Raw genomic sequence first — 12,702 nt, 5'->3', positions numbered from 1 at the left:
TTCCCTGCCCTCTTGTTCTTGCACGTTTTGTTTGCCTTGAATGCTTTCCTTTTTGTCCATTTGAAAGGGAGAATAAAAGGAACGAAAAATAACGAAAATACGAAGAAAAACTTGTGCAAATGAAGCGTTAAATTGACTGAGTGCTGAAGGCGAGGCGAGGTAAAGGAAAACTCGTCCTGCAACTAAAATGGCAAAAAGAAAAGGAAAGGAAACTTGCTGCACTGCACGGGGCTTGCCATTGACGTCTTTAATTGATCGAAACATGGCAACTGAATACAATCACTTGATAGTCTCGGCGAATATCGCGAATATTTACCAAAATTCATTTCATAAATAAACATACATAAGTATTTATTTTGATATCTGTTCTTACATCTGTCAGTTTAATTTGAATTTCCGAAAATTCGATCATATTCAACGCTTTCCATTTCGCAGTTTGAGGGTTTTTTTTTTTGCAATTTTTATGCTCAGTTCTTTGTGTTACCCATTATTTGGGGTTTTTAATGGGGGCACTTGAGTTTGCAGGCATTTCGGTTTAAAATTAGGGTAATTTGCTTATTTTGCGACTTTATTTAAAACATTTTTTCAAATCCATAGTTTGTTATTGTTCCAAACAACTTTGACACTTGCAACTAAAGGGTATGTGCAAAGCGCTTCGATTTTGCGTGAAAGTCTTTCCCTTTCAGACTTGCAGGCCATACTTATATGTATATACAATATATTTTTTATGACTGTCAGTTGTGCCGCGTTTGGCAACAGAATTTGTTTAAACGCAGCGCCGGCAGGGTGAAAAATCAATTTTTTATTGCCCTGTTGCTTCAGTTGGCTGCTGTGTTGCTTTTGTTTAGATTTTAGCCAGATTTATTAGCTTAGCAGGCAGCAAGAGAAGCGCTTCTTTTCTCAGCGTTTTATTACTGCTGTTGGCCCCAGCAAAGTTGACAAGTCCCGCCGATTGCACTGAGAAAAATCGGTAGTTAATATCTGCAAATATAACTAGATGATCAAAAGTTGTTGATTAAGTATAAATGAAAAGCAGCAATATTTATTTGATTTGCACATTTGATTCAGTTGCTCCGAATCTTTTCAGTGGTTGGAACAATAAAAGCAGGCGGTGGTGCTGTGAACTGGGGGCGTGGCCCAGGTGCCCGGTGCAAGAATCTATTTGCCTTTTGATTGCCTTTTAATTACTGAGCAGCAAATAAACATAAACAATGGCGTTTGGCGAAAAATAGAAGATCTGTATTTAGCCGGAGCAAAAAGCATATGCACATATAAAACGAAACGAAAACAGACTCAAAAAACAAAAATATTAATGATTAAGCTCGGTAATTGGAAATAAAAAAAAGAGGCAGAAAAAAAGAGCAACGGCCTTCTTTGGTTTGGCTTTGTTTTTCTCCTTTTCTAACAGTTTTAATCTTTTATCTTTACTTGCGTTTAAAACTCGCCTCGAAGTTGGGAAACTAATTGAACTAAACTAATTGGTGCAATGCGTTTGTAAAACCAAAGTAGCAATGTTTCCACCACCAAAAACAAAGCCGTGCAGATAAATTAATTAATTAAGTAGTGCCGCCTTTGATGGCAAATCCGACGTCTTCTATGGTTTTTTATTAGATCAGACTGCGACGAGCGGATCAGGGATCGGGATTATGTCCATCTCAAGAGACAGGTGGCAAGTAGAACGGTGGGTGGAATGACCATGAACTTCCTCATGGAAGATTTTGTCCCAAATCATTTCCAGACGACGTTTAATTGTCGAATTGACCCAACCCCTCATGGAACCTGACTACTTGTGTTATCTGCAAATCCTCCTCTCCTAGGCTTTCAACTTTCGCCGCCGACCTTTTGGCAGTCTTGTTGCGACTTTCTGCCCGCCCCCAAAAAATTCGCACAGAAGGAGATCAATTTAATTAATGCGAAATGCGAATTGAAACCGAAATTAAATTTCAATGCCACAATGTACTCTCAGATGCGTATTGATGAGCGGCTGGCTCAATTAAGCTAAAAGCTTCGACCAAAAAGGGCTTGCCAAAAACTGAGTGAAAGCCGGCCAAACAATTAGCAACTGCCTTGGTAACTCAACAGACGAGCCCGGTGAGACCTTTTCCGCAGCAGGACACACACACACACACACACCATCCACACGCAGACTGCCCGGCAATTGCACAACAATCGGTTTGAAATTATGGACATGGGATGCTGCCTCCCAGATGCTAACCAGCTCCTTTCCCACACCACTAACACCGAAGGTTGGTTCCATCCATCTTATGCAAACTGCAGTTTTCAACTTGTTACCTGCCACTTGTTGGGCTTTACGGGGGAACAGAACTGTTCGTTGGGTTTTCGCGTAACCGACTTTCCTTGAAATTCGATTTAAACGTACATTGTACATATATCTATGTGTACGGCAGTCGATTTTGCGAGTTGGGAAGCTTGTTGATTGGCAAAGATAGCTTCGCACTGTCCTAGAACTTGGGCTGGAATGTCAGCTGCAGGTGCGCAAGAAACACAAAAAAAAAAAAAATAAATAAATAAGTAAAATAAAATAAACTATACACACTTATGGTTTCATAGTTTTTACACATACGTAATTCTGCTAGCAATCATTTACGAGTCACTAGATGTTAGATTTTCCTGAATGGCAGCGTTCTTCTTTTGAACAATGGAAACCTTGGAATATCGCTCATACGCCATGTTGAACACAACTTGACCTGTTACACTGGGCGTATGAGTTATATTTTTTGCAAACTTTACCCCAATAAGCTGTTTCGCTGTGTATTTCCTGTTCAATTGTAGAAAATAATTAAACAGGCGTAAAGGCTATTTTTACCGGATGCAAAAATAGAAAGCAGCTCTGTGGCTTGAAATCATTCATGGCAACAATTAGTTTTCAATTACAAAATATCGTCCTCGTCTAATTCACTAGCACATTTTACCCAGGCCTTTACGTATGCAAAAGTAAACAAGTTGCCATTGCGAAACACGTGACTGGGCCAGAAAATGGGAAAGGCGAGTATTTAGTGTGAAAGTCGAAAGTCGGTAACGGAAACCAAAAATGTGCTCGGAAAATGTAAAAGTGAGTGCAAAAAACGAGGGCGGAATGTAAATGGGACAGGGATATCTTCATTGTTGTCAAAAGGATATATGGACAAATGGAAAATAACCCTTAAATCTATTATTAAGCACTTCAAAAAAATGTCATTTTCTGGATTGTCCGTGTGGCCACATTTGACAACCAATTTGACAAGTAGATGAGATCCTGTAAGTCACCTATTTCATAAACTCTTAATGTGTGATTAAATTGAAACAGCTTGTTCTTTAATAATTGAATTTTATTCAGTTAAAAACTTATACTTTTGGTGGCAAACGCTTTAGGAAAGCTTTTTTGTTGACTTGGCTAAAAGCTTTTGTGCAATGGCTCTCAAACTGTAGCTAGCTTTCGATTGCAAATGTGGCTAACAGAATCGTGTACTCACCACTCGACGACTGTGGTGAGTTCGGTAAATTAAAAATATTTTTTTTTTTTTTTTGTTTTTTGGTTTTTCTCACCGTTGATAACCTTTATAGGTTACGGACTTAGGTTGATAATTCTAATTGTTTCAGCACTTGCTCCAATTTTGATGTGATAACATTTGACTCCCTAAATTGAATGAAATGCTCGAGAGTGCACACATGTCTAAATATTAAATGATTTGAGCAGTTGAAAAAACAAGTGCTACGAAAGTCGAACAGATGTCATTGCTTTTCAATTGAAGAAAATATGTTCAAGAATCGCACTGCGACCAATAAAACATTGAAATGAATTTGTGCACAATTTTACTAAAATTTATAATGTTATCTTATCACTAATTTATAAACTTAACACCTAGGCAAAGCTCAATATTAAGCACGTATTTGTGTATTTGGTGTCTATCTAGCTAATTTCTCCAAGTGTATACAGACCATTGCCATTATTTTCAATAGCGTATTCAACAATTTTCTGCGTGTATTTTTAGTACCTTTTCTTATCTGCGAACGGAAGCTGTGGCCACTTGTGAGCGTTCACCATTTAAATATTAAATATATTTTACATTAGCAAAGGCGAAAAAGGGGAGGAACAGGGAAACGAACCTGAGGAATGGGCCAATTATTCCAGGAGATGGGGCCCTAAAAAATCGCAACGTGTCCATTGGTCCTCCATGTGGGGCGTCGGCATCCAAGTCCGGTAATTCACCCTCACGCATGCGTCATTTTCGGATGTCATTGGGTCAGGCGCCAATGGGAAGCCGCCTTTTTGGTGGTGTTGACAGGGGGGGGGGGGGTGGTGGCTAAATCGGCTGAAGGTCACGGATTGTGGCCGGTCCTATGGCCAGTTGACAAACCGACTTAACCGCCAAAGCCGACGAGCCCGAAATGCTAATATCACATGGATGTCCGTCCTGCCAAACTTGTATTGTGTTGAATATTTAAAATAGTGCTTTGCATCAATTTTAGACCGATGACTGCACATTTAAGATGATTTGCTCACATGGTTGTATGTATGTTTTAGGTGCGCCAAGAATTAATTGTCCATAAACACTAATATTCGTAGGAACAGCGAGTAAAGGCTATAAAGTTCGTGTTTCAAATACGTTTTCACTGGTGTTTGGCTTTCCTACGCGAATTGCATCAGCATTTTATTGGACTCTCCTTTTTTTTTGAGTGTCAAATTCAAAGAACTTCAATAAAAAAATGTGCGAGGAGAGCGCCGCTTTTCGTGGGAGTGAGTGGGATAATTTGCAAACCGGCTGCCGCAGCAACAACGAAAGGTGAAAAGAGAGCAAGGAGCAACGGTTTTCACTTGTTTATCAGTTGACCCAGAGAGCGAGAGCCACTTGGGCGGGTGTTGAGTAAAAAAAAATGGGGGAGGGGGGGCTTACTATCCAACTAAAGTGATAGTTACTTTTTTTTTTCTATCGTTACGGCCTTAAATGCTGCTTTAGCCGACTGGCTAAATCGCGACTACGCTCCGCAAATAAGGATGGACAGGCAGAGCGAGAGGAGAGAGAGCAGGCGCAGCTAACTCTGCGTAAGCGGACACCCACGCATGTGAGCGAGAGAGGGATAGAGGGAGAGGGTAAGGGAGAGAGAGAGTGCGGTGCATCGACGCAACAGGCTTGCAATGGCCATTAAGCGCCGTTAAACAATAACAAGAGCACGCAAATCGCTTCGGCTCCGTCGCGCTTTCGGCCTTCGTGCGTCTTCGGGCGACGCCGGCAGAGCAGAGGCAGCGATGGGAATCGCAGCAACGGTTCTTAGACATTAGGTTGCGCGCCATCGTTCCAGGCGGTCGCACATTCCACGGTGTGCTGTCCCTTTGTTTTCTGTGTGACTCTGACTCTCTTGTGGGGAGCGTTTGTCTTTTTTTTTTTTTGAGTGCTCTCACATCCTCGAAGTGCCGAAATTTTGAAAATCCCCGACAAGATATCCTGGTGATATCGGTTCAACGTTTAAACAAAAACCCAAGCCCTGCTCCTTTTTTTTCATTCATTAACTAGTGTGATCCCAAAAAGGAACCCATACTCGCAACGAATACGAATAGTGTCCATCGCGTGTGAAACGAAACTAAAGAATAAGGAATGAAACAAGAAAATAAAGCGAAAAGGCGGAAAAGCGAACAGAAAGAGGGGAAACAAATATCGGCTCGTCCAGGAGCGAACAGATGATCAAAGGGGATCATTCGGATTTTTCGAAGAAACTTCTGAAACATGACGGTTTCTCTGGTTTTTAATTCGGATTTGGTTTCACCAAAGCCAAAAAATTTTGCTGATGTCAAATCACCGATTTGCTTCCCCTTTTTCCGTGCGCGGAGAAAAAAATCCCCAGAAACATAATATCAGGATGCTCTCTATCTCTGTCTCTGTCTAACGCTTAATTGTTGCTCAATTGCGAATTAATGTCTGGGGCTTTTTTTCTCCGTGCAGTGCCATAGCCGTAACCACAACCTGCCAGCCGTTTAAAGCCAAACTAAACAAAACGAACCGAAACTGCCTTCACAAAGTACCTAAGCCAAACCTAAATAGCTGCCAAAAGAAACCAAAACCGCCGTTACCCGGAAAAGAGATGATGGGATCGCCGGGATCCCAAGCGTCCGCGATCGCGACCTCGGTCGGAATCAGAAGCGGGCGGAGAGGTCAAGCGGGAGGATCGTTGCTCCTGCGCCTCCTTGCCGTGACCTTCGTCCTCGCCGCCTGCCACGCACCGCTGCTGACCAATGCCAAGGTGAGTTCGACCCTCTTGTTGGGATATGTAGTATTATAATTATTACATTGCTATTTGAGGCCCAGGAATGCAGTTAACAATTTGATTAGTTCTATTCGGTGACATGATCCTAACAGCCGCTTACCATTCACATGACCATTGCCCATCAGCTGATGCACATCCCATTCGAGATCGGTAACCCAATGATCTCTTATTCCGGATGACACAACTCTGGGTTCCGCGACGAACTTGAACTATTTAGCATGACACACATACGAGTATTGTTTTTTTTTCCCAATAGGCGGGACAGACAGACACAAAACGAGCGCCACCAGTGATTAGCATAAAAATGTATTTATTGTAAGTGGTTTGGAAAATAGTTTTCCTCCACTCGCCATCAAATTAGGAAGTTGAGCCGGGCTTCGAGGCTTCAGGGTTTCGGAGCTCGGTTACGGACAATGTTAAGGACCGGATTTCGAGTTGAGCAGAGGCCAAAAAAATAGATCACCAAGTCCATTGGGCCGGGGTCATCATCGCAGGTTATCACTCTCTCGAAAAAACAGACGCTGAATTAATTTCTTTTCACAAATTCGGATCGAGTTCAGATGCTGGCTTTTGAATTTGATGCGATTGTGTTCGGATGGCTTTGCCAATTATTATGAGAAGTCGATTGTTTCAGTTCCAAATTCTATCTTTGTGCCTGAAGGAGGGAGGGGTCGCTGTGTGTGTGTGTGCGAGTGTGTGTGTGTATGTTTTCCACCATAATGAGCTTTGATGATAGCGCGTTATCAGCGTGTTAATGACATGTTGCCCACAGACATTTGCTTGCAATGAAATAATTTCTTTAATTAACATTTAAAATCACTGAACGTTTGTGAATGTTTCAATGGCTTTTGTGAACGGACGGCAGTACCTGCTGGACAATTCTGGTACTCTGCTTGATTTTGTCGAGCATGTCGTTTCCATTCGATTTGTTTTGCTGCAGCGCTCACACTTTTTATCACATCGGAAGTTGCGTAAATGAGGCCAAATTCGAACACATGTACACATACATACATACGGGGGCTATGTCGCCTGCTCAGGGCTTATCGGTGGGACTGGGACTGGGAGTGGGACGGGAATGGGAGCCACACTTTGAAGAAGGAACCACTGCAAATCGGACTGCAAACGAGGTCACTGCTGCAGCACGATAGCTCCATCCTCCGCTTTTGCCCATCCGGCGTATGCGTATTGCCGGTCATCGGACATTGCGCATACGATCAGGTGGCACGGTGCCCCTTGGGGCATTCGATATCGTTTATCTTGGGTTTTATTCGTTTTTAAATTGATAGCTGAACTTGACTGAAAAGCACATATGCTAGCTATCAATAATCAGTTTAAACACCATACGTTATGTCACCATTCCTTTCTTTTTGGCAAACTGTGCAACTCGCCACTGATTCCATAGTGTTTCTTGAAAGTCTGAAGCGCAAAGTACAACTCACTGCATATGGCAACTTCTGATGCTTCAAACTGATATTCGCCTGGCAAGCGAATTGTGCTGCTCTGTTTACATCGACAGATGGGTCCTCATTCGATGGCCCTTTTCCGGCTTTCCAAGGGTATCCGATCCCTCACCCCCCACCCTTCTTGGCCCTTGGCTTGTATATCGCTCATCACATCACGCCCCGTTGTGTGCCCCGATATCTGTCAAACAAACTGTCAAAATATTTGCATCATCAACAACACAACTGCAAAGCGAATAAGAAAAAAAAAAAAAAAAAAATTAAAGCACAAAACGGCAGCCAACAGATGAGAAAATATCATTTCGCAGCTTTTTTGACTCGCCCGTATCGTTTTGGTTTCTTTTTCAGCTTTTCGGATTATGTTTTCTTTGTTTTTCATTGGTCTGAAGATGCGTTCGTTGGCACATTCCCTTCGGTTTTCAGTTCTCCTTGTTTTTCGGTTTTCTGGTTTTCTTGTTTCCGTGGCTTCACGGTTTCTGTTTGTTTGTGCAACATATGGACACAAGATGTTGTACCCCCGATCACACATGTGACCGGCTGCTTGGCTGCCTGGCTGTTTGTGTATCTGCCTCATTCTGCTGGCCTTATTGAATCGCTGGGAAATGGCCTTTAAGTTGAAAAGGCGTGGATCAGTTGATTTCAATATAAGCTAATACCTTCAATCAAGTTTCACTTGCCGAATAAAATGTTTTTTTTTTTTTTTTTTTGCAAGTAAAATATGTAACATTTGTATATAGCCCAACCTCTTTTCCTGTGTACCGAAAACATTCGCACAGCGATCACATGCAGTTTCACGGGAAGCGTCATGCGAGCATTTGTTTAAATATTACGCTGGGGCTGTCTAATACACCAACCCACCAACCCTACACCCCCCCTCACCCACTTGAGCTCAAGTTCAGACATTGACCAAGGGGCGGGGACTCGATAAGGAGGCGGGGCCGCGGGGGCAGAGACAACTGGCACACTTAAAACTGTTTATGCGAGATGTGCGAGGTGCGAGGTGCGAGTGAAGTGTCTGGCTCGCTTTTCCCTTCCTATTTGTGGAACTGTATATGAAACGCTGATTGGCGATATCGCCGAGTGTTGGCTTTGTCAAATTGGCATTGCCAGATGCCAGGCTTCCATTGCCATTAGTCACTGGGGCAGCCGCATTTGACCTGGTCGGGAGGGATCCTTAGATGCCCAGACCGGGCGATTCATTTCTGCGGATCCGGAATCTATTTTCCCTGGCTGACGTATGCATTTCTGTAAGGAAAGAACTGGTGGAATCTGGGAGTCAATGGGGAGAGGCAAGGCTATGAGGCAAGCATTTAAAAATAGATGGCGACAAGATACCAGAGACGAAAGTTTTCGATTCGAGGCGGAGCATTAAAGTTGGGAACTCGGAGTGGCTAAATCGGCCAATACCCTATAATGCAACGCGACAAAATGATGCATCGCAACACGTAGATAAGCCGAATTTTCTTGTCTTGTGAAATGCAATTAGAACGTGTTTTTTATTGCACATGTGGAATTGATTACTAATTGAAAATCAACACCTATTCTGTTGTGATACACCTGATACACCAACTGATGTTCTTTAGAGTTCATTCCACCCTCGAATATTTCGCCACAAAAATGCGAACAGGGATCCGCTGAGGTATTTGCCTCATAGACTAAACATTGAAAAATAACTCCAAAGTGTAGGGTAAACCAATTTCTCAGCCTGACTTTTCATTTCTCACTTCGCAGTCCCCAACCAACTATTGTAATTTAATATTTGCATGGCGCGTCTGTGGGGCACAAGTATACTACATATATATATATATATATATATGTATATATACATAATATATGTGAGCTGCCCGCATATGAGCAATTATTGTTTGACTATTGCATTGCGTAAATTTTGAAAATAGAAAAAAGCAGCGAGAAAATACAAAAAATCATCCCAGCACCCATTAACAGCATTTCTAGGATGGGGAAATTCCTAAACTGTCGCAATTTGCCTTCTGAGTTATTGCAAAATGCAGGAGGCCGTGTGGGTGGACATACATATATAGCTATCTAGATATATATATATATATATATATCGTGTCATCATCCCAATCCCACTGAACACAAGACATACGAAAAGTAAAGACACATTGTTCGCACACATGATGCCATAAAATGTGTTTGAAAACTGCATTTAAATTTTCCATTTAAGCAAAAAAAAAAAAAAAAAGAAGCGATTATAGAGCTTAGAATATTGTCGCCAAGAATCGAAGCTGATGATCCCATCGCGAAACTTAGTATGCAAGGCAATCGGCGTATTTTTTTTTTTTTTTTTTTTTTGGGTAGGTCTCATTCGAAATTCAAGGCATCGCAGGGCTCATCGATAAAGGCGATTTAAGCCATAGAGATTCTAAGATTGTTCGGCTTTGATTTAGATAACACGTCAAGCGAAATGATTGTACAAATAGATAGAAATAGGGGAAAGGATGCAAATGATTTTGAAATACAGTACAAGAAAAGATATTTGAAATAAACTGATCACGTTCTTTTATATCTTTAGCAAAATGTTAAATGTATTTAGACTCTATTTAAAACTCTAATGATCGGATCTTCGAGTTCCATTAATCGTATGTCATTTGAAAGTCTCTGATTGATAGTCAAAATCAGATACACATTTTCGAAGATTATACAAAACGGGTTTAAATCTATGGGGCGAATTAATGGGTGAAACTTTTTTGAATGCCGAGCCGAATTCAGATGAATGAGTTTAATTGGCCGAAAATGTTAGGGGCGATTTTTCAATTGGCGGAATTGACTGCCAATTACAGATCGATCTTTGCGTCCATCCTAATCGTTAATCATAATCAGTGCGCCGGAAATTGGAAAAATGAAACATGAAAAATGAAAATGAATTGAAACATGAAAATATGAAAATATCGACAATGCGGGTGACATCAGCTTCTGTTCGGCGGCAATCGCTTCCATGAATCTTAAACGCTTTTTTATTTCGGGGGAAATTAAAAAATGCCTCACAGCGATCGAGAGATATATCCATATACAATATGCATATGTATATACGCGTATCCATGTGGCGTCTGCCCAATTTTGATGCCAATGGAGTTGCATCATCCTCATCGTCATGATTCGGAGCATGACGAAGTCAAGGGAAAACGAAGATAAATAAAAAAGGAGGCTCCCATTTCAATGGAAATTCACATTTCAATTTGTATTAATTGCTGCTCGGGCCCAAATGGCGAAATAAATTTAACAATCAATTCCGAATCGCCCCCCCCCCAGTGGCTGCCAAACTGCGCTGAAGTCCGCGCCAATTAATTAGTAAACAAAGCATAAGAGCAGCAATCAAACAAGCCAAAAAACAAAAAAAACGATGCATAATTATGCAAATTCGTTAATTTGCCATTGCCTTACGCGACTTGCATATATTTATGCTTTAATAAGCCAGCAAACACTTTGATTTTCAACTCGATTCGGTTCGATTTCGGGATTCATTTGAATCTCAGTCGCTTTTGGATACGTTTCTGATCGCTTCAGCCATAGACGACTATCAAACAAACAAAATAACAGCAAAATATCAGCGATAAGCTACTTAATTAATAACAAATTTGACATAAATAAATAAAATGCTATGCCAGAGCATTGATTAATCATTCGCAGATAGCAATTAAATAATGTACATTACGGTAATTAAGCAAAATTATAGATTAAAGCATCAGACTAAAAGAGATCGATGAAATATTTACATATGTAAAATTTTAGCAATTTACTACCAATCTTTAGCACAACTAATACTTTGAAAGATTGCAGATGAATGAATATCGATTTCAATGATGAATTTAATTGCCGAATGAGATCGAGTAAAGCGTGTTCGCACTTCGTGGTGCCAACTACTGGGCGACATAAAATATTTATATATATATATATATATATATTTCGGTGTGTCAGCTTCTCTATTTGATACTCCATTGGAGAACAAAAGCGCGGGGTTTTCAGCTAATTGCCGCCAAAAGGGGCAAACGGAGCAGTCAATTAAAGAAAATGTTACCCACACAAAGTCGGCTGTGTAAGCCTCGAGTATCTGGAAGAAACCCCATACCGGCCAGATAAGATATAGCGGCTGCATACGTACATACATATGTATGTACGGTATGTACATAGGTGGCATAGTTTCCGATGCTCAGTTCCCAGTTCTTGGCAAGTTGATAAGGTGTCAACTGACTGATAGTGGGACCAGGTTAAGGGATCGAATCGGACGTGCATATGTATGCGTGTCACTATATGTATATGTACATACATATGTACTGTATGGTGTAGTGGCTGTCAAACTGGCGACACTCGTGCGCTGATGAATCTTAATTTAATGCATATGCGGCTGACATTTGCATGACCAAATTCGTGTGAGATCGTCACTCTATAAGCAAACTGGTTCTGGTTTCTCAACTCGCTATATCTTGCTCGCTCTGCCCGCAGAAGCTGCCACAGTTTATGATTATTTTATTTGTGGCCAGAACTAGTTGCCTTATCATTCATTAGCCATTAGCAAGACCTTTTTTTCGGCTCCAATATCGAGGCATTATGTCTCTGACTAAGACCACAAATATTCGAAGTTATACTGTTTCGTCTGTTCATATGCGTTTTTTTTTTCTACGATCCAAACCGATGCGATCCGATCCGATCGAATTTTCAGTTTTCCATGGCCAGCAAAAAGGCGTTCCATGCTCAAAAGTTCTTTTTGGCCAGGTCAGCGTTTTCATAACGCAAGTTCGTTAGCTTCTGTGAAGCGTGTTGAATGTCTAGCTTGGTGATCAGCTGATATATTGTAGTTACCATTTCCCAGGCGACACAAATCGTATTTCAGCAATGTGCTGGCCAAAAAGTCGGCGAAAGTTCGTCCGGATTTTGGTGATCTGATAACGAGGGATCGGAACTCGAGCAACTCGAGTGAATGAATGATATCACTGCTAGAAAAGCAAAATGTATTCACTTT

At 41.3% G+C, this 12,702-nt stretch overlaps 1 protein-coding gene and 1 non-coding gene across 24 annotated transcripts in view; both read left to right on the top strand.

Annotated features, from left to right (window-relative positions):
* Positions 1-5,274: 5,274 nt before the first annotated feature.
* trol (terribly reduced optic lobes) overlaps positions 5,275-12,702 on the top strand; it is a 74,968-nt gene continuing 67,540 nt past the window's right edge. For all 23 annotated transcript variants that reach the window (NM_001258565.3, NM_001297894.2, NM_001103399.4 and 20 more), the window contains exons 1-2: positions 5,275-5,319; positions 5,940-6,237. In NM_001258565.3, coding sequence (NP_001245494.2) covers positions 6,079-6,237 — 159 coding nt within the window. In that variant the 5' untranslated portion in view covers positions 5,275-5,319; positions 5,940-6,078. The remainder of the gene's footprint in view (positions 5,320-5,939; positions 6,238-12,702) is intronic.
* Positions 5,794-5,962, top strand: mir-4955 (mir-4955 stem loop). Its single transcript, NR_047744.1, has one exon. It is a non-coding gene; the product is annotated as a mir-4955 precursor RNA (primary transcript).

Source organism: Drosophila melanogaster, chromosome X (assembly GCF_000001215.4).
Source record: "Drosophila melanogaster chromosome X".
Lineage (NCBI taxonomy): Eukaryota > Metazoa > Arthropoda > Insecta > Diptera > Drosophilidae > Drosophila > Drosophila melanogaster.
This window is presented reverse-complemented; position numbering and strand designations above follow the sequence as displayed.